The sequence below is a fragment of the Bacillus rossius genome (genome assembly GCF_032445375.1).
Source record: "Bacillus rossius redtenbacheri isolate Brsri chromosome 9 unlocalized genomic scaffold, Brsri_v3 Brsri_v3_scf9_2, whole genome shotgun sequence".
Taxonomy (NCBI): Eukaryota; Metazoa; Arthropoda; class Insecta; order Phasmatodea; family Bacillidae; genus Bacillus; species Bacillus rossius.
The window spans coordinates 32089483-32111679 of NW_026962013.1; the positions used below are offsets into that span (position 1 = coordinate 32089483).

The 22197-nt window shown below is 37.2% G+C and overlaps 1 protein-coding gene across 1 annotated transcript; it reads right to left on the reverse strand.

The window, feature by feature from the left end:
- Positions 1 to 2927: 2927 nt before the first annotated feature.
- On the reverse strand, positions 2928 to 18316 carry LOC134543183 (ragulator complex protein LAMTOR3-A). Its single transcript, XM_063388076.1, has 5 exons — positions 18142 to 18316; positions 18029 to 18063; positions 12888 to 12946; positions 12669 to 12802; positions 2928 to 4484 (listed from the first exon to the last, which is right to left on the reverse strand). The coding sequence occupies exons 1-5, from the start codon at positions 18187 to 18189 to the stop codon at positions 4347 to 4349; spliced, it is 414 nt and encodes a 137-aa protein (XP_063244146.1). The 5' UTR covers positions 18190 to 18316; the 3' UTR covers positions 2928 to 4346.
- Between the last annotated feature and the right edge of the window lie 3881 nt (positions 18317 to 22197).

Below are 22197 nucleotides of genomic sequence, written 5' to 3' on the forward strand. Positions count from 1 at the left end.
ATGTCTCTTTTATGCGTAGTTCGCCTCGTACTCATGCAGGGTGAGAAGAAAACACCTGCTGAAATGTTGTCAGTAAGCCGCTAATGGTCTATGAGCAACGGGTTGAAGACCACTGCTAGGGGTTCGAGCCCTAGACTTGAGTGAACCAAGTACGTAAAATAATCAAAAGTTGCCACTCTCTCACTCTTAGACGTTTCGCTGTGTCATCAATCAATCTTGCAAGGTAATAAATACTTAACAAGTAGTATTTAATCAAAACCCATTTAAACCACACCATAAACTCTTTCCCTGCTATTTACACATGTTGCAATGTTACCATTCACATCAACACTATGCAACAAACACTGCCAGTCTGAAATACAGAACTACTGGGCCCCCACTGGTTTCTAACTTAAATCATGGACTCAACACTAAAAAAAATCCTGGAAACTTGAAGTAGAAGTCCTGTGGAATAATCATACCTGTTTTGTGAGACCACTAGCAAAGTTGTCATGTAACTCTGCATCATGCGCACCATTATTTTCCTTCACTTCAAAACTGGACAGCGATGGACCCTTTGATTTATTTTGTGGCATTCAGTATTGCCGTGATGTTGCAGATCCTTAAGCCCCAACTGACAACATTAAGTACAACTGACAACATTAAGTATTGTATTATACACACTGTGTGTGCATTTTGCCTGGTAGTCACTGCGCCCTGAGTTTTCCCATTCTCGTCTATATTTCTACTTAAACAGAGCTCGATCTGGTGACACCTTATGTTTTTTGTTCATCACAACAAGGGCTGAGAATATTTAATTCTAGTTTATATCGCCAAGTCCTAGAAATTATACGAAATCCAGACCACAATTTTTTTTACTGAAAACCATAATAAATAAAGGAATAATCAACGGTTTTGCCACATATTTCAAATTACCTTTGACTACAATCAATAACAGCGGCACTCAACAGAAATTGTCAGAAGTCGACCATAGTTATGTACTTCACAGCTAGAGTTCTGCGCCTTACCAAAGTAGTTGCTATCTTGTGCTGGTTTTCCATGTCTGTGGTAAATATTTTTTTTATAAACGCACATAAACAAAAAATCTATGCTGTTTCTCCGCCATTTACAATATTTGTTTTACGAATGAAGTATGTGCAGGTATAATGGAAATTGCATTTATAAAAATCTGTAAATCCGAAATAACCAGGATCAGATCTGTGAAATCTGCAGTCCTGCTATATTGATTCTTTATAGATGATGTTTCAAATTATTGAATCAATATGCAGTTTGTGTGTTGTTTCTCGTATGTTTAATTAATGCTGGCAACAGACAGCTGTGGTCATGTGGGAAAGCCAATGGGGGCAATTGCATCCATCCCTTGTACTTCTCATAGAACAAAAAGTACTGTAGGAATAACAAAAGTTAATCTACTCCAGTCCGCTCCTGACTTTTTGAAGTAGGTTCAATTTTTTTTTAAAAAAAAATGTTATTTACATATTTTAGTGCAACTGTACTTTATTTTTTTTTGTATTGGAACAATTTCGAATCTGGAATTAACCAATTCCAGTGGCATCTAAGTATTTAGAAGTCTAAAGGTTATGGAATCCTACTTAGTTGAAACTTTCTCTACAGCACAATCTTGAAATTTGTAATAACTTTTTTTTTTTTTTAATTTTAAACTACATTTTTCATCTGATTATTCAGCAATTACCAAATCAGCTGATACCGTGATAATAAGCAGTTATCGTAATAACCAGCTTATACCCCAACTGGTCTATACACTACTAATCTGACGATACTCCGTAATTGAGTGATGCCTCACTAATCAGGCGATTTCTGACTAATAAGGCTAGTTTTATTTATCAGTGTATCAGATTTATTAGTGTATTGAGCCAACTCATTAGAAGTCTTGTTTGATTTAATTTGAGTTTTATCCAGTTAATGGAGGAACACTGAAATTTTTTCATAATTATAGCCAAATTTTGTAGTAACAAGAACTATAAAAATATTTTACTTTATATATATATATATATATAATTTAATTTACTACGTAGTAAATTAAAAATGTGTTTTTTTTGTAAGCAGTTTTCTTTAATAAATTATTTAAAATGAGAAAAACTGCTATTTTTGTCAAAATTGGTCCAATAGGACTCATTTAAATGCTTCTGAAATAGCTACAATTTGATATGCTGCATGGGTGACTAGGAAGAAATATTTTCAAAAAAGTTGTAAAAAAAAATTTCTAAGAATAAAAAAAAAGTGCAGGTTTTCTGACAGTCTATCAAATTTCACTTTGGAACAAGAATGGGATATTTAAAATAAAAAATTAGAAATGAAAACTTCATGCACATAAATTATAAAATTAAAATAAACCCGAATAAAGCAAAAAACACACATATAAAAATATAAACATCCAGTGCTTTGCTTATGCATTAAAAAATGACTAAACAAAAATTACATAAAAATATTGCTTTACGTAAGTATTGTTATTTGTTATTAATAACGATCACAAAAATTTGAGCACTCCGGAGTTGCATTGAAGCAGTATTAATTCTGCGGAAAAGGTTTTTCAGTTTTACTTTTTTTTTACTCTTTGCAAATAAAAATTTTATATCATCACTAGTGGTTAATTAAAGCACTGTGTATTGTAAACAAATGTTTCCATTTTCATTGGATTAATTAGGATTTTTAAAAAAAGATAGAAAAAATGTATTACATGAGAGTTTTTTAGTCCATACATTACTTCAAAGCAAATAGAATTACATATTAATTTTTTACATGTCATACCCTTGAACTCACAAGAAATAAACCTGCTTAAATTCATCAATGCTCATTTCATATACAATTATATTTGATTGTTTATAAATTACACAGAGTGAAAATTCCTAACAAATGTGGACAATATTCTGCTTTATATATGTTTCAGCACCATGTAAACTAATTAATTCATCAACTTGAATGCTTTAATTATTTCAGTCTTGGTTTAGCCATACAATTAATGAAAACATTCTATACTTAATATTATACATAACTCATACAATTTTTTATACTATGTGGCTACTTCCATATAAACAATTTACATCCCTCACTTTACAGTTATATATGACATTAACAGATAATATGAATTTAATTACTGGTCAGGTTGTGAACACGTACTTACCACAATAAATGTAAATGGAGTAATTAATGAAGAAAGGATCCCAGCAAGTATGTATCCAAATTTTAAACATATTTCCTATACAAGCATATTTGACTAGCATGTATTAAAAAAAAATTAACATAATAACAATCCATTGAACATAAAAAAGTAAAGATAAATTAACTATTTTTAACGTTTCATAATATAGTCACTGCAAACAAACTACACAAAATCTACCCACAAAGAATAGAATTAAAAATTGCAGTTGCAGATAGTTTGTCTGAGTAAGACTTGGGTCTCTTTTACATGTTCTCATTAAACCCTCTGATAACATTTAATGTGGACATTAGGAGCTAAACATTTGTTAGCATCTTTTAAATGGTCTTGTTAATACTAATGTTTACTGCAAAGTTCTAATCAACTAATTAAGTAAAGAGAACCAGTAAAAGTGACCGTTAGTGCATAACCATTTCTCCTTGCCCAATAGGTGAGTTTATCTATGACCATTGCTTATTGTGTACCAATCCATTTAAAAAGTGTCTAAATATCTGTTGATTTAAGACAAACTGAGCACTTTTTATTCTTGAATTTTACAGCCAGCTACCTTTAGAGACAAAAATCTAACAAAGCCTCAAAAAAGTTTTAAGAATAAGGGGAGAAGAAATTATTTATTTTCAGGACAATCTATTCCCCATTAAGTAAAGATAACAAAAGTTTATTTTAAAAGACAAGTTAAACTGTTTATGACAAGCCAACCGGTGTCGGTGTTCACTGAAAATGAAACATTACTACCACTCGATGGATGAACATTACCTACTTGTTTTGAAATTGATAGTTAGTTCACTGTCTTGATTACAGTTTTTTTTTTGCATAAAACACATCAGGTCTTCAAAAAATCATCATACTGAAATGCTAGGAAACTGAATACAAAAGTTTATGATAAATTAAATTTTTAATAGAAATATCTAGGTAAAAATAATGGTGTTTGTGCCCATCAAATAATTTGTTGGTCTATCCTTCAGTTAAAATTTGAAATTTGTACATTAAAAAATGAATTTTTGAAATGAACTTGTGAGAATGTTTAGTTTGCTTGAGTTGAATGAGGTTGATCCGAGACGTGCTACGGTATCCAGGAACGTGGCTAGCGGTGGCAGGCCTCACTTGAGTGCTGCGAGGCCAGCAGGAAGGGCAGCAGCCAGGCGGGGAGGGCCGCAGGGGCCCGCCCTCAGGAGTCGGCCACCGCACACCGCAGGTCGCCCAGCAGGGGCTCGATGTGCTGCTCCAGGGACAGGATGTGGCCCGTGTTGCACCAGCTCGCGCCCACGAAGCTCACCACCAGCGGCAGCTTGTTCATCTGCACCACCTGCCCTCCCCACCCCCGTCATTCCCGGGTGAACTGAACAGAGGACAACTCATGCCCAAAACAAGTGGTTTCCGTAAAGGAACAAATTTCCAGAAACATAACGCAAGTAAAGTACTCTCCCAATTATCCGCTAAATTAAGTGGCAGGGCCACCGCGGGTAGTGAAAATCGCGGATTATCCGTAAAAGAGTCGGAAATGGGACACAAAAAAAGGAAACATTAATTTCAACTTAAAAATTGAAAAATTTGTGTGTAGTAGAAGTTACAATTAACAGTAAATATTTTAAATGATGCTCAAATTTTAGTATTTAACTGAATAATTAACATACATTTAAGTAATGTAAACATAAAAGTGCTCGGTACTTGCTTCGTAACAAGGACACAGTACTGTAAGTACTCAGACACTTCATTAGACACTGCGCGAGTTCCGAGAAGGCCTGTGGCGTTTGACTGTATACTGCACACAATACACTCGTCATTAGAGTTCAAATTTGCTCACTTGTAATAAAATACAGATTTACATATGTGCCGTATTTTTTCATAGCATGTATGGATGATCCGCACCACGGATTATCCGCACGCGGATAATAGGGAGTTTACTGTACTAGCATGCAAATTTGAATTTCCAGTGCATCCAAGCACTACTCCGTTGCCCGAGAGTACGCGTGTCTGCAACGCAGTGATGTTTAATATTCAAACTCTCTCCGCACTTGCTGCCATCGGCCTGTTGTGAAGCAGTAGTTGTTGGTAGCGGTACGTTCACGTGTTTTGGCTGTGGACTGTCAGTGCAGTGTACGTTAACACCTACCTCCACTTCCTTCCGAACATACCTGCCTGAGCCGCTAGGATGTGTGCCACGAGCATCGAGGAACGTCAAAATGTGTCAGCATGTCGGTGCCCGAGCCCACTTCACATTTGACGTGCATCCCATTGGATTACTCGCACTTATTCCTGTGGTGCCACATTATAAAATCCACATCTACGTGCTGCCAGTTGAGACTGTTGAGGAATTACGACGCACAATGGCATGTGAACGTCTGTACAATGTGCCACAAATGTTGACAAGATGTGTGACAACACGCTATCTATTTAAATATCTATTTGAAGATGAGAACTGTATGACATTGCGAACCTGTGTTTATGCCGAGCAACCCAAAACCCATGTCACCTCGTTCCCACTGCTGTGTGATTGTGCATCCTTTCGGTCTCTGGAGTAGTGCTTAAATTCATGTGATAATAAGAATTTGCTCGCTACCGTTTGTGCCTATAACTTCGCAGAGATGGGCCAGTAAAATTTTTAAAACTTCAAATACCATCAAATCCTTAAGTCTTCAGAGGATTCAATGTTCAAGTAAACAGATTTGAAGAATTATATAAAAGGAAATAAAGTAAATTTAAAAACATTTACACTAATAACCTCAAATGTTTACTAGGTCAATTTTTTGTCCATCTTTCATGTTACCATTTCCCTAAGATGATGTACTTTTAACATATAATTATATAAAAAACAAAATTACAATCTGAATTGATTCTGGGAACTTAGTTTGTGAAACAACCATTTAAGGCGATTGGTGCACGGTAAAAAACGGTCACAGGCCCGAAAACAATGAATTTTGTATCATATGATCATTAAAGAGTCTAGATGCCTATGTGGGTGACCGTTACTATGTAGGGAGGTCAGGAGCTTAGTTCCAGCTCGTCAGTGGCGAGATGGCCTTCAGACGGAAAGGGTGTCGCTGGCGGTCGCTCTGCGGCCTGCCATCTAGCGGTAACTAACAAAACCTCGAAGATTGTATCTCGCTCTCCCTCTAACACACAGCCGATACGGTTCTATCGTGCCCGGAGGAGGGGAAGGTTTAGCAGGTTTCTCTTTCACTCATCCTTCGCCATGGGGAGGCGGAATGGATTATTTTTTTGTTCGCAACTGCGCACGTCATGTGGCTGAGAGCGCACATCTTCTCACTCAACTCGCTCGTTCTCTCACACTATTTCAATAAATCTTTTCAAATCTTCAACATCAATACTTAAAACCATTGCGCTTCCTACGGATTAATTATATTTCATGCACGTGCCCGAATTCAGCTGCAAAAAAATAAAACGGGTAGCCAATTTTTTTCTTCAAAAACCTTCCGAAACACTGTGTGTTAAAAAACATTCTAAAAGCCCATTTTTCTAGATAAATGGAAATTCTAAATCACCTACGCCACAAGGAAACATTGTGCTTTAATATTATGTAAAGAAAACACCTCTTAGTTTTATAGTTATGTAAAGGTGGTGTGATATGTTTTAGATGTCGCACCATCTTATCATCCATGTAGAAGAGTTACCCGAAAAGCTAACAAGACTATTGCCATGGAAATGGAAATATGGTTAAGGAAATATTTTTCAAATGTTTGTAAACAGTAAACAACATGTAAAAAATCTTATAACTGTAAAATTAAAATACAAACAACCCTTTAGCAAATTTAATTTCAATATGAAAAAGTCTACAATAATGTTTACAAGAAACGAAATTGCAATAGCAATACAAAAATATCGCAATTTTGGTACATTGTTAACATATATATTATTTTTAATAAAGGCAATAAATATGACATACTCAATATTTGGAATACATTAAATACCTTAAGCCCTACATAATTGCTGTGATATTCACAATAAATACTTTTCTTAAATATAGTAGTTAAAAAACATCGTAAATAAATTATGAACATACATATTATGGTGAAGGAAAGTGGACACTATCACACTGAAAAATCTTAGATGGTAGTTTTCCTCATCTTATTTCTTTCTTTGCTTTTTTGGTCTTTTTTGTTAAAATATTTCATGTTCAAATACGCATATACGTTCTTGTCCTGACAAAACAGTATATAACTTCTTCTGGATATTTATTTTCAGTAGTTCCGCAAATAATTTTAGTCAGTGATTCAAAAATCCGCTCTTTTTTGCACAAATTGTTGCCATGTACATTATCAAAACACATTTCAGCGATCTTTATTAATTAAAAAATTCATTAGTGGGACATTTTAAGTTACCCTTTGATTGTACATGTATCCAGCTATCATCCTCCGAATTGAAATCCGTATTGCCAAGGTCGGGATATTTATTTCTGAAACTGTGAGCTATATAGCCAGAAACATATTTCAGCCCTTCAAGAGAAATTTCATCACTTGAAAGGGGCCTGGCCGCTAAATCTAAGTATATTTCTTCCATGTCAGCAAGATCTATTTCATTTAAAGGTGATTTCTCTTGAAATGTCTTTGTAAAATGCATTTTCTTGCACAAAAGTACAGTAGAATCCCGCCGATGCGACCCCCCTCTGATGCGTCCATTCCGTTTATACGACCGTTTTTTGAGAAACCGTGAAAAATTTGAGCAGAGAAAGTCGAAAATTTGAGTAAAATCGGCTGAAAAACAAGTCTGTTACACTTTGTTGGGGGCTGCGTGTTCACGTTTATCTTGGCGGGAGCTGTACTGTAAGCAGGCAGGCATACAAAAGACAAAGACGGCTAAAAATAGATACCACCCCTCTAGACTGTCCAAGCGGCAGTGTCTAGCCGAGCTCAGCGCCTCCACTATCGCACGAAAAGCCGTCTCAGCTGTCATGTTATCTTACCCGCCCAGCGGCTTGACGTCATACGTGACGTGACGCGACGCTTACCTCTCCCATCCCCTGTTAATTCTTCAAGGCTCATCCCTCCCAGAGCCACAGACATTGTAAAAACAATCCCCCCCCCCCCCCTCCTTTTACCAACTAACATTTCAACACATTCCCTCTCTTATTTCAACCTTCTGCGTGAGAAACTGTCAGCATCCTCCTCCCCTCCCACACCGCGTGCGACAAAAGCCAGGTTGTATAGTCCATTCTCGGCAAAATAAATATTTTTATGGGCTTATACGACTGTCCTTCGCCGTTAACAAATACTTAATAAGTTTAAGTTATTATGATACAATTTGTTTATTAGTCACACAGCAGTTTCTGCTGAAAAATCACTAATACCTCAAATTTTATTGAATAGAAAAATTTAGCAGGGCCGTAAATATATTTATTTTACTGCATAGTTACTTTTCCATCTGCATTCCGTGTTTTTTTTTTTTTTTTTTTAACGCTGTGAAGGGACGTGGAAAAGATAATTGCTTGAGCTGTCAAAATAAACATCGCTGACGGCAAGGGCGGGAGCGCATCCTGTCAGTCTGTCGCTGTGATTATCTACTCCAAAAAACATGTCACAGCATTTCAGGATAGCATTGTTCTTATATCTTTCGTTTATAGCCGAATGTTTTCTACCTGATCCAACAAGTTCCTTCGCCATGTTTTGAACGAAAATAACAACCAGCCGGCCAGCATAGCCGAACTCGCGTGACGCGAATTCATTTAGCGCGAGTATTTTATGTACTTGGATTTTTTTTTTTTTGGGGGGGGGGGGGGTGGAATTGGCCCGAATTCTCTATTGCGACCATTCCGTTTATAAGTCCGTTTTTGCGGGAACCGTGAGCGTCGCATCAGCGGGATTCTACTAGTTCTGTACTTTCATTCTGATAAGCACTGCCCTGTTCCATTTCATTTGACGAAAAATCACTTACCAAACACATTTCGTCTGTCTTCTCATCCGTGTTTTTCCGTTCAGCAAAAACTGTTGCAGAATGTTTTCACAATATGTAGTTTATAATTCTGTATTTAAAGTCAATGGGCGACAGATGCGTATTTTGATGTCCCATACCTCTAATATACGGAAGGAAAAAAAAAACACTAACATCTTGGTTCAGTTTAACTGTTAACAAATATTTAGGTTAACAGGTCTTATACATATTTTCGAGTGTTTTACTCACTGAGTTATACAGGACATTAATTAAATTGATCGCTGATATTTATACTTTTAAACAAAATTTTGGATTTATCATTTTATGTGAACTCTAATGCGTTAAAAAGTGTAACGCAACACTACACACAGGTAGTGATGTCTAGTGCACTGCCCTATGCACATTAGTTAACAAAAAAATAAAATATAATATTAATTACTGATAAACAATACCTAGATGTCGTGATACAAGTAACACATGCTTATCTGATATTTATCTCACTTAGAATACGAAAGAGGAAGACAAAATAATTAACTGATTTTAAGACTGATTTATTACTTACACACGAATAAACAAATACCACGTATCCCTCAATACAGTAATTCCTTTTGACCAAAATATCACTCCGATTTTTTTTAACTATCGTTGCCAGGTACATGGACACGACTTCGCAAATGTCAATGTTTCACGTAGAGTTCAAAAATGGATTTACGGTTCGAAAAATTCACTAACTCATAAATTAAATCAATTGTCCGATAAAACATAAGACCTATAGACTCAAGACCACTAAGATAGTTGTGCATTGTATGTTCATATGATCTTGCCATTAATAATACTGAGAGGCTAATTAATTTAGTAAATATAATATTTAATAGCGGCTGGTTTTAGTTTATCCCAGCAACATCAACAAAGTCATAATATCAATTGGCAATGTTAAAAGGTTGCAGGGCGTCAGTACAGCGTTAGTGATAGAGTAATAACAAAATGGCCATACCTAGACTAATGATATCTTCTGACGTTAATAACTTTAAAATCGCGTATTCCCGTTCGCAACTTAAAATACCATCAGCAGTCTGATGATAAACTTTTTATACATACTATTATTACCGCACACGTAACATAACTTATGGTAGGCCCGCGTCAGGAACGTCCTGACGCGGAGCTGCACGCACCAAAACGGCCAAAACCAAGCTTCTTTTTAGTAGTGTAACTTTTACAACAATAGGCTCGAGGCACTTTTTGAAAGTTACGCCGAAACCTCGGGCAATTTCTGGCCGTGAAAAACGTAATTCCAAAAGCCGCAATTACTTAATAATTACATACAGAAAAGCCCAAACGTCTGAAACAATGTCAGAAATATAGTTCAAAACCCAAAATAAATAAAACATATAAATTTAAATAACGTAGCACAGAATAATAAAACTGTAAACAAACATTTGAAGTATTAAGGTTTCAGTGTTCTGTGCAATGTAATATTACAAAAGGACATTTGTAATTAGTGTGCCCAGCATTCTGGCATCGCTAGCTAACATTTTCAATTTTTTTTATTTCATATAACGAGAATAGCCTAGTGTTGATTTGATGTTCTAAATAAATTTTAATAAATATAAAATCTATTTTTTTGGTTAAATTTAGATCTGTCATTCTAGTGTGCATATAGCATACCCTAACTAACCGGAATACACAACTGATGTTCTATGCTGTCAAAACATATTAATCTGGAGGGTAAAAATTTATTCATATGTGTAAACAACCACCAAGAAGAATAATCACCCTGTCAGTATTCAACTTCAAGTCAAAACATAACCACTAAAAAGAAATTCGCTGTACGAATTTTTCTGTACAGAGACAATTTCCTTGCTTGAGCGAAGATACTCCACTATGAAGCACGACCTTGACAGACCCTTTGTTTCTTCGGCCTCCTCTCTCGTCCTCCCTCTACACCCCATTCTTCCCCCTCCCCTCCCGCAGGCTGCGGCCAGCCGGCCGGAGCTCCGCCGGACCACCTGGTTCCGACAAGCGCCGCCCTCAGCGCCACGTAGCTGGGACATTCTTCCCGGCGGCGAGAGTTTTACACGCAGCACTAGAACTGCCACTCCAGAGGTCGTGTTTTGAGTCGTATCGTATCAAAAAAAAAAGGATATGAAAATATATACATAACTCAATAGTGTTCTGCCAATTATGTTTTCATTTTCATTTAAATTTATTCTTTAAATCGCTCCTGAAGTAGTCCAGCAATGATCAATGGAAATTTTCAATATTAAACTGTCATTTTGACGATGAAAATTTTTTTTTCTTACTTTTATAGGTGCAGAAACCTATTCGTACACTCATTTCTTGAACTATACTTAAGTTTAACATAATTATGTGTTTTCTAAATAATTCTGGCTTGGAATAAAAATAAATGCATTTAAAATGACATAACTCAGTAAAAAAAGTTTATTAAAAAAGATCCTAGGTATATTATGTCTTAAAAAGAAGCATCAAAAATAAATATGTACAGTTAAATTAGTTTTGTCGTAATATTTTCCATGCACCAATTGCCTTAAAGGGTAGAATGTTTCAACACCATAGTTAATATTTTTGATTTATTGTACATTATTTTATTTTAGAAAGGCTGACACCTAGATTTTGATTCGTGGGATATATCTGAGGTACTCTCTGAGATTCAACTCAAGGTTTGGATCCCAGAAAAATAGGGATTTGACCCATCACTAGTTCCCAGACATCTGTTACTTAACCAAAAAAAACTGCTTGTTTCTGTATTCTCTGCCACCCAATTAAATTTAAGCTCAATCAAACATCCTGTAGAAATAAATTTCCTTGCACTAACCAGCTGTCAGAAACAAAGAAAAATAACTTCCAGTTAGCAGCAATTGAGCAATTATTCAAAACAACATTTTTGGTAAAGAATACATGCAACAAATATAGGATGCAAAGCTTATATTGTGAAATATCCGCATGAATTTCCCAAAAACAAAACATCGCAATGCAATGAAGCAACACAGCAGGTGATTAAAATACTAAGTATCCAGTTGCAAAAGTTCCCCACCACACGCCTAAACCCTGAACAGCAATGTCACCAAGCCAGTGTTCAACAGGCATGTGCCAAACAGGCACTTGGTGATTCTGCAGGAAACTAAACTTTTTTGTATGGGACGATGCTCATGGATAGCCTTGGGATCCATCCACCCAACCCATTTATAAGAACTAAAAAAAATTAATTACTAAGCCTAATTAGAACTCAAATTACAAACAAAAATTTCTCTTAGTGTGATTATATTTTTTAGCACCAAAGTATTTCTTCACCACTATATATGAAAATGTTTGGAGGAGGAACATAATTACTATTTCTCAAACACTTCAAGTACAGTTAATTTGAAAATACATAAATCTTAAAGGGTAAGGTTGACAATTATGCTGACTAAGTGCATACAAAAGACAAGATAAGTGGACAGCTGCAGTCAGCCAACCTCTTTAACTTTTGTTAACTGCAGTTTTGCATAAGTTAACTCAATGTATACCTATGTACTAAATAAAATTTTAAAGACATGTGCTGGGCTGATTAGACTGCTACTAAACAATAATGCCTAAGGCAACATACCTGGTACGAAGAATACGAACAGATGAGCAGCTTGTTTTTTCCGAGACCCAATTTACTGCCTTGGTCTGTCGCCATTGCGTACGTAGAGAGGAAATTCGGTCTCATTGCCAGTTCCGGCACTTTGTCATTTGAAACTACAAGACAAATATAATTCAATTTTTTATCAACTTCAAAAAAAAAAGCCTTTCCAAAACAGACGAGTAATTTCTAAATAGTTACCTTTCAAAACTGGGACACCATCTCTGTCGGTAATAATGATACAATGCAAGCCATCAACTCTGCAACAAAAGCAATCATTTGTAAAATAATTGTGGCAAAAAAACATTTCACTGCTGCAATTTTCTTTGAAAATGTTATGATAAACTGTAAGAAATAAATACATACATAGTTGAAAATAATATTGGTAGCACTAATTTAAAATTCTGATTATTTTTTTATTCTTAAAATAATTGCAGAACAATCCAAAGATGTAGTATAAATAATAGAACGTAATGAGATAAGACGACATGGCTCTTGCCTCTCTGAGGAATGCATAATAGTATGGCCATTGGCCACTCCATAATGATTTCAAAGCTTTATCAGTTGAAATTTTAAATTATTTTAATTAAAAAGATTATGTATTTTCGATTTATTATTTTAGGCAGTCCAGCTTTACCAAATTAATTTAAATAAAAAAAAAACAGCTTTTAATCTTTTTTGGTTTGTTGATAATAATTCAAGTAATAAGATCCTTAAGTTGAAATGTTATATTTATAAAAATAAAATATTACGGGAAAGGTTAGGACTGACGGAAGTTTTGAACCCACGCCTGGCAGTGGTTACACGAAGGTTTAAACCGTTTCATGCACTCGACACGAATGCGGCAGTGGCAAGTGACGTCACGACCGCCGTACTGACGACAACGGGGTGCATACGCAAGCGAGGGAAGTGCCGCGGTGGTTAATGGACTTGGCTGTTGGCCCAATGACCATTACCATCTACAAGCAAATCATAGTTTGCATAAATTTTGTGTTTTACAAGACTTGTGCTTATACTGTGTATAAAGTAAATGGTTTAAAATTTTACCATCAGCCAACCCTCTCAAAATACTTACTGTGTCCCGAAATGATATTGAGTATATTCTATAAAATACCAGTGTGAGCACTGAACTGCATCTGTGGTTTGTAACTGCAATTATTTGCAATTTTTTTAAACTTTACAATTACATGTTTGCAAATCAACAGGTTAGTTAATCATTCAAGTTTGCCTGTGACGAACTAGGAATATTTATTGGTTTTTCCCTTTCATAACACAAAAAGGGAAATATGTGTACTACATTTTAAATGACCGTTATAAACTTTGATACAACATCGTTCACGTCAAGGACTTTGCCGTATGCATTCAACCGTACTCAAATGCTTGAGACACATGAAACCCACAGCATTATGTATTCAACATTATTTTATTGTGTTTTTGATCACAACATAATTAAACCACACAGGACTCAAAAGTTTTTTAAGGATCATTTTTAGAAAACTTTTAGTGATTTAGAAAACTTTATTTTTAATCTAATCATTTTTAATAGCTATAACTTTTGGGTACCAATATTTATTGTGCATAGATAAATGGAATTTTAGATAAATAGAATTTTAGATAAATGGAATTATGCTGGCTGCCTTTTAATTTTAAATTAAATTTTGATGTAATACATTTAGCATATATATTAAGGGTGTATCATATTTGAGTACTTATTTAGTAATTACAGTGAGACCAATATAATCATGTTACTGCCTTACTTCCTGGTAATGCCTTTTGATGTAAATTGTAACAGCTGATATACCTACCGTGACATGGGGTGAGATTGATATCAAGGGGTGAAATTGATCACTCATGCATTGGAGAAGTTTTAAATTTTTATTTTGTTGTATGTCTTTTTGGGAAAACATTTCAATTTTTAAAATGGTTGAAGAATGTATACAGTAACCAAACACATAAATGCCCAAAACAAAACAAAAAAGCCAAACAAGTCAAAAATAATTTTTAAAAGTGGGTAATAAAAATTGCATTAATTTTAAGTCTTAAAACTTTACAGCTGAGACAGTTAGCCTATTTTCATTTCGTAACAACTGATTAATAACACAAATGTCTGACATGTCTGCAATGTATACAAGTTTTCCCGCCTCTTTGTAACCTTTTAGGTTAGGAGATACAAACCATGTTTTACCATGGGGTGTGATTGATAGATGGTGTGGTGTTGAAATGGTTTGTGTGTCTTGTATGAAATATTGTCAAAATTTTAATGTGTAACTCTCTCTGGCAGTTTATAATGGCAGTTTTCCATAAAACATAACTGCACTGCTAGCCACCAACATTTATTTATATAGTTATTTTCAAGAATGGCAACAATGGACTGAAAATGGACCAAAGGGAAGCCCATGCTGTGCTGAACTATGCTGTTCATTGGGTGCACGATATAACCTTACAACTCATGGGTGGATAGATGCCCAGACATTTACTGAATGGTTTGTAACATGCTTCCTTCCACATGCTCGGCAACTTGAAGGTAGAAAGGTACTTGTTGGAGATAACCTAGCCTCGCACTTCACAGACGAAGTCATTCAACTGTGTCAGGAAAATGAAATTTCTTTTGTGTGCCTACCACCTAACACTACCCATCTAACCCAGCCTCTTATGTGTGTTTTTTTAGACCACTTAAGCCAGCATGGCGTACTGAAATACATTGTTCAAAATGAGAAGTTTGAGATCAACAGGACTCCCTAAGCAAGAATTTCCTAAAATGCTTAATTCCACTCTTAAAAGAATGGATGGAACACAGCACTCCATTAACAAAAATTTAGTTAGTGGCTTCAAAGCAACCGGTCTCTGCCCTTTAAACCCAGTCCAAGTTCTAGAAAGCTACCACGGCAATCTGTATGTGATGAAGTCATACATGATTCTCTTGTGGAGTACCTCAGCACTCAGCGACACCACGGAGACGGCAGTGTACGCCAGCGAAAAAGAAAGAGGCTTAATATAACAGTGTAACAGCTGCTGCAAGAGTAGATTCCGACATAGATGATCCTCTTCCATCTACTCGTGTATCTCATGCAGAAAGTGTTGAAGATCTCAGTGCTAAAAATTACAATGAAGCATAGCCATTAGTGTACATTCAACCAAGTTCTGAAGTGCTGAAGACTGGAACTTTTGTTTTAGTTAAAGTTTTGTCTGGTAGGCGAAAATCAACAAATTTTCAGTATGCTGCTATAATTCAGCACCAAATCGACGAGACTGAGTTCAGAGTTATGGGACTTAAATCTATCGACACACAGAAAACAGTGTTTAAGAGTGTCGAGGAAGATGTGTTCTCGGTTACAACTTCTGACATTATAGCTGTTCTACCTGAGCCTATTGTAGAACGGTCAGGCAACAGGTTACTGTACAAATTCAGTGGAAAAATAGAAGTTAATGAGTGTTAAATCAATTGTTACTATGTTATCGAAATAATTTCTAGTGAAACTTTTTTTTGAAGTTATCTCCTAGAATTTTAGTGAAAAAACTTTATTCTTTAAAATCTTTGTAAACATGCCACATTAAACTGTTAGACTTAATTATTAGAAGCTATAATTTTTTTTGTCCTTTTATGTTTTTAACTTTCAACAATGCTAAAGTAAACAAAAACTGTACACAGTTCATTCGCTAATATGCATGTGCTATACTAGGGGATCAATCTCACCCCAACCTATACAGAAATGTATATCTTGTAAACGGCTGAACCAATTTCCTTGTGGGTTCATAATGATCCTTTGGATGTTACAGGCTTCAATTCTATGTAGTTTCAAGTGGGGTATCAAACTCACCCCAACCCATGGGGTGAGTTTGATCCACCATATATTATTTTTTTAGGTAATATTAAAAAATAAAAAATACTTTTCAGAACATCACACTATATCACTGAAATATCTACGTAACCATAACTTTTTTATATTGGTTTTAAAAAAATTATCAAAAAAATATGACCCCAAAAGCATAGCAAACATATCAAACTCACCCCACGTTACGGTACTTAATAAAACTCTTAACACTGACTGACAATGCACAACCTGAAGGTGCACTCAGGAGGGAATTTTTAAATTCCATCACTAAAGGAGTGAAAAAGGGTAGTAAAGTTTGTATAAAGAAAAATGCCACTCAATGAGAAAATCACTATGGCAACAGCAGTTGCATTGTTGATGCATTCTTCATCTTTGTTCAAATTTCACGTGAACATTAAAGTTCAATACTTAAAGTTTTTCAAACTCGGCAGAGATATTCCTTATATTTCATCAACTGACAAGAAGGTTTTCCAAAAATCAGGTCCAGGGTGGTTTAGCCCTGGCAATGCCGGGTACTTCAGCTAATAAATAGAGGAACATATTTAGCATTCAAAAAATTATTTCCCTAATTTTATCATTAGATTTACGGATAAGCAGCGATGCGAGAATTTTACCAATTTAAAAATTTGTTATTTACATTTTGCTAAATATTCGTGGACATCATAAGTCAAAATGGCTGCATGCCAATTAGTACAATGAACTATCAACAGGTGGTGCTAGCAGTAAAAGTATTTGGACCCCCCCGCCATTTTTAACATTGTGGCTGCATCTGATAATGGATGTAGGGATGTGTGCGCCATGGACATATTCCTATGTATTCTCTTACAGCCGTTAAAAAACAATACTTTCAAAGATGACAAAAATACATTAAAGTAAGGGATTATTGCTTTTCTAAATGTCTAATCTAACTCTCAATTTAACTGGGCAATATTTCAAACCTAACACCCAAAACCCTTTAGTCATCCACTCCCTTACACTATCTCACTTTTTATCATGCAAATAGCCCCTCCCAACAGTTGAAATAATTACTAGCATAGCTATAATAATGTAGATAACCCAACCAACCGATCAGCAGTGGCAGATCCAAGGGGGGGCACCAGGGACAAGTGCCCTCTTCCCCCCCCCCCCCCAAAAAAAAACAAGTTGTCTGCTACATTAATATTGCCGACAAAAATGATTGTTTCTGAAACCAATAAAATATTTTAATATAATTAATGAATTTCTTGTAGAATTATATAAAATCTGGTGGTTAGATGTTATGTGTAGTGTGAGTAGATTAAATATAAATTTAGTAATTTTAAGCCATTTTTTCTCTGGCTATTCTGAAATCCTAGAGTGCCCCCTCCGAGGTGAACCTCTGGATCCGCCACTGCCGATCAGTCAAAAAGTAAAAACATACATTCTCAAATTTTTATTTATTTTTCTTTTCGGATGCGCCTCCATTTCAGCTACTTACTCAGAATTGTGTAGATAGTTAACAAAAATATAATAGATGAAAACAATACTTACTTCAATAACAACTGATGTAAGTACTTTCTCATTTCCTGGAATAAAAACATTGGATTAGTTTATAACAATTAGTACTAAATGAAAAGAATAAGTTCAACAAATATTTCTCATACCTCCATATTCGAAAAAATATAATTTGACTGGCTACTAACGAAAACCATAAGCTTCCAATTATAAGATAAACGAAATGGCAAAAGCAAATACAAATCCTGTATAAATAATGTTGACAAGTAAAGATACACAGGTGTTTTTACTTAAATGTTCTTCTTCTTCGTCACAACAAATATTGGCCTACGTTTCCAATCCAGCCATAAGCAAGTCTGGTACTCCGTATTTCGCAGTAACAGCGAGAAAAGATTTCTCCTCAGAAATGGTACAGAAGCTGACAAGGAATGCTGCAATAATGTTACAGATGTTGTAGTGTTGACGATGACTTCACAAGCCAGATGCGTAGTTAGTAATCATGGTGCCTGAGTGGCAGCTTCGGACGAGAAGGTTGAACGCGAAATAGACATAACATTTTGACAAGGGGGAAAAAAAAATTGACAAGACGATATTATTGACACTTATTAGAAATTCATACATAGCTTCGTAAGCCTGGATGTTCAAAGATGAAAGTTCACTTTCCATGTTATAGGGAGGATATATACCACATGCGATAAGCTTTCTGTATGACATCTCGAGCTTGCAGGAGATGGCATTGAAACAATATGTGATTTGTATCCTCCCTGTTACATCCACAGTCACAGTTTGAGTATCAGAAAGGTTTATTTTATGCAGATGTTTCTTGAAACGGTTGTGATTGAGGCGGAATCAGATCGGTAGCATAATTATGTGATTGGTGGAGAGAAGTCAACGAGGAGATTGCACTATGTGAATCAGTATAAAGGCAGATGCTTACACAGGATACTGAGGAGAAGAATTTAACGGCTTGGTAGATAGCATATATTTCAGCATAGAATACATGATAGCGTGAGGGGGCTTATACTAACTGAAGATCTAGAGGGCTGGATTATAGCATGCACAACCAACAAGATGGCCTGGAACGTGTTTTTAGCTTATAATAGAGCAAATTAAGTTGATATACGTTTTTGGCGCCGACTCACAAAGGAAGTGAAAGTTTCCCGCCCTTGCAAGGCGGCCATTTTTGGCAGTCTCCAACCACTCTGTGCCGGGTCAAGACGTGTGTCCGTGAGCAGCCTTCACTTTTGTTCCACCGATAGTTTGACGCCACTCCCGCTGCCTGTTTATGTTTTTAAATTAAATATGAATGCTTGAAAAGATCTCAGGGATTTTAATGGGGGTTCGGCCTCGTGGCTGCAGACAGGAGTGCGCCGTGGATCAGAAGTTACCTGGGCTGTTCAGGCCACCCAGGACGCCTTGTAAATGATTAATAAACGGATTACAAAACACTGCACTTTATTCAGCATTTATACACTGATTGGTTCCGGACTGGCCGCGTCCGTTGTCGGACCGCTGTGACACGCGTATGAATGAAGGCAAACGGTACGCGTGACCAGGGTAGATTGCAAAGTGATATCAACGGGCTGAAATGGTGGCTACGTGTTCCTGAGCAAGAATCAGTACAAAGTCACGGAATTGAGATTGCAACAAATCATGTAGATATGTAAACAAATAGCGAAGACCCTGTGATCAGGGTGGGTTGCAGTCTAGCCTGCAACGAAATATTAAAGTCTCTAAAGGTTAAATAATCACGTCAGCGTGCGACGTACATGTAAAGTCTCCATAACCGGAAAGATAGTCACTTAAAACACACGTTACAAATTGCACTAAAATGAAGAAAGTTACGAGACGAGAGTTAGTCAGTATTACACAAGGTTCTCGACGATAACAATTAGTTGGCTACTGAAGCCGAAAACTGCGTGCCTTAATTACGCTGTCCTTAAACTGGACATGGCCTTACGTATTAAATTAAAAATCCCCGTTGGGAATAAATTATTAAGCTAAGAGTCGCACGAAATATCGTGCGACTGAAGTGGGGTCGGCGCCGACCTGGTTGAAAGATTTTTAAAAACTTACACTATTGCTGAAATGTTGAAGAGAAACTAGAGTTGCTGGCCCGAAGTTCGCGGAGCATCCGACCCCTGAGAGCCCCCGACGGAAACTGAGCTCGAGACCGCCCAGCGGCCTCGCGCCTAAACGCGTGGAACGCGGGAAAACCGACCCGACCAGTTTTGGACTTAGAAACAAATTACACAACATATGCTTATAAGACAATTAGACATAATTTCCCTTACATGAACCCTTCTTTTTAAATTGTTATTAATTTGGTTGTTTTAATTAACAAAATAATCAACTGTTTAGTTAGGCGCATTGCCACACCCGGCCGGGCGCTGTCGTCGCTGCGGCGTTCGTTGCGGTGCACTTTCTCACACTTTGCGAAGATCACGCTCAAGCGTGTTCGCCGCACTTCGGAGCCAGTGTTGTTGTGGCATAACGACCTTTGCGGACCAGAGGGAGCACCGGCGGTTGGCGTCAAGTTCACTCTATACTTGATTTAATAACCAAATCTTTTTAATTCATTGCTGCTCACGTAGACTCGGTGTGTATTTCGCGGACCCGGGCTTCTCTCAACCGTTTCCTTGCGATTCTGCACTGCGTCGCGGACCACGCAATGTACGGCACTGGCCGACTCCAGCCAACTCGTTTTCATTAAGATCGCCATGCATAAACCTGCCAGCTACAACCTCATGTAAGTATAGACTAGAATTTAGGATCACGCTCATTGAGCACTCCTAAGACAATTAACTTTCGGCGCTGGCCGCCTCCAGCGAACTAGTAATCATTTCCCCACGAGACTGCCGCGGCAAATTCACAGTGTTATTTTAGTGTAGAATTTTGTAATCAACGTGTGTTAGTGTAATAGTATGACGCCTCCGTCGGTGCTCCCTCTGAGAGCACAGGCCGTTATGTGTCCTCAACACCTAAATCAGTGTCAGTGCTATGAACACGCCCGCGCGTGTAGCATAGTGCAGTGCCTCGAACGGCGTGACGTCAGTCACGGCCGGCTGTATACACGAAGTGCCCGGCCGGGTGTGGCAATGCGCAAAAGGGAATTCAGTGCCTATGCAATTTAACTAATAAACACAAACTAAAACTTTTAAGATGTCAAATAATTCTTATTAATTAATTAATGATTTTGTAAACTCTTGTCATTGTGCCGGAAATTAGGCATTTCGTCACTTTTTTTAATTATTTCTATAATTTTAAAATTTTTTGGGGTTTCTATTTTTTTAAATTTATCTGGTTGTTAATGGGGGTGATTTACTTTTTGTTAGGCTGGTGTACGCCACGGATTTAAACTTTGTGCTAGTGGACCGAAGCCCCTTCCCAGGGGGCCAATCTGATATTTTGCTGTCTAATGTGGACATGGTCAGCCCGGTTGAAATTTCTCTCGCCTGCAGTCACGTCCCGAGTTTGTAATTTTAATTCCCTGCATGACCAAAACTGCTTTGAGCAGCTCCTGGGCTGCAAGCTGCTACCTTGTAGAGGCCTGCTGAGAAAAGCATGTCTCGTCACGAAGCAGTCTCCAGTGGAGCTGCGTTCCCACCTTAGTGGCTATTTCTGCCCCCCCTTCCTCCCTCTCCACCACACTTTAGTTCTGAGAAATTAAGCTAAGAGCAGTGACCGGACGGGACGATGACCTGATGCAAAAACCTTCTCCCGGGTCCGACAGACACATCCCTGACATCTAGCGGAGGAAAAAGTAACCGCGGGCCTGGTCGCCAGCGTGCAGAGCTTACCCTCGTGACACCTGGTGACAAGTCTGCTCACCACCTCAAGTAGTTCCCCCTTACGCCGCTAGAAAGCAGCGTCGCGGTGCCATAAGGCACTATGCTTTCCTCTCGCGGCCCGGAGAAGTCGATTGTTCGTTGCTTTCGTTTCGGTCCGGTAGAGAGCGCGCATGTCGTGTGGTTGTCACGCCCGCCTCGGACTACTTCGGAAATTTTCGGCTTAGAACCGAACCTACCCCCTCCTTTAACCCGGGGCCTTACCGCCCGATTTAATTAGGTGCTTTGTCCGATTGCGAGGACTCAGCCCTCTGACCTCGGCTACTGACCACGACTCCTCTACGTCCTCTGCGCTAAGAGGCTTTTTGCGGGAACGGTGATTTTCGTGTGCACGAGAATGTAGTCAGCTTGCTTAAG

Bases quoted from the DNA above. Each gene is read 5' to 3' on its own strand.
- LOC134543183 (XM_063388076.1), bottom strand. From the start codon at position 18,189: ATGGTTTTCGTTAGTAGCCAGTCAAATTATATTTTTTCGAATATGGAG. The intron at 18,064-18,141 runs GTATGAGAAATA...TTTTTATTCCAG, and splicing joins ATATTTTTTCGAATATGGAG to GAAATGAGAAAGTACTTACA. The intron at 4,485-12,668 runs GTATGTTGCCTT...TGGGGAGGGCAG, and splicing joins GTTCGTATTCTTCGTACCAG to GTGGTGCAGATGAACAAGCT.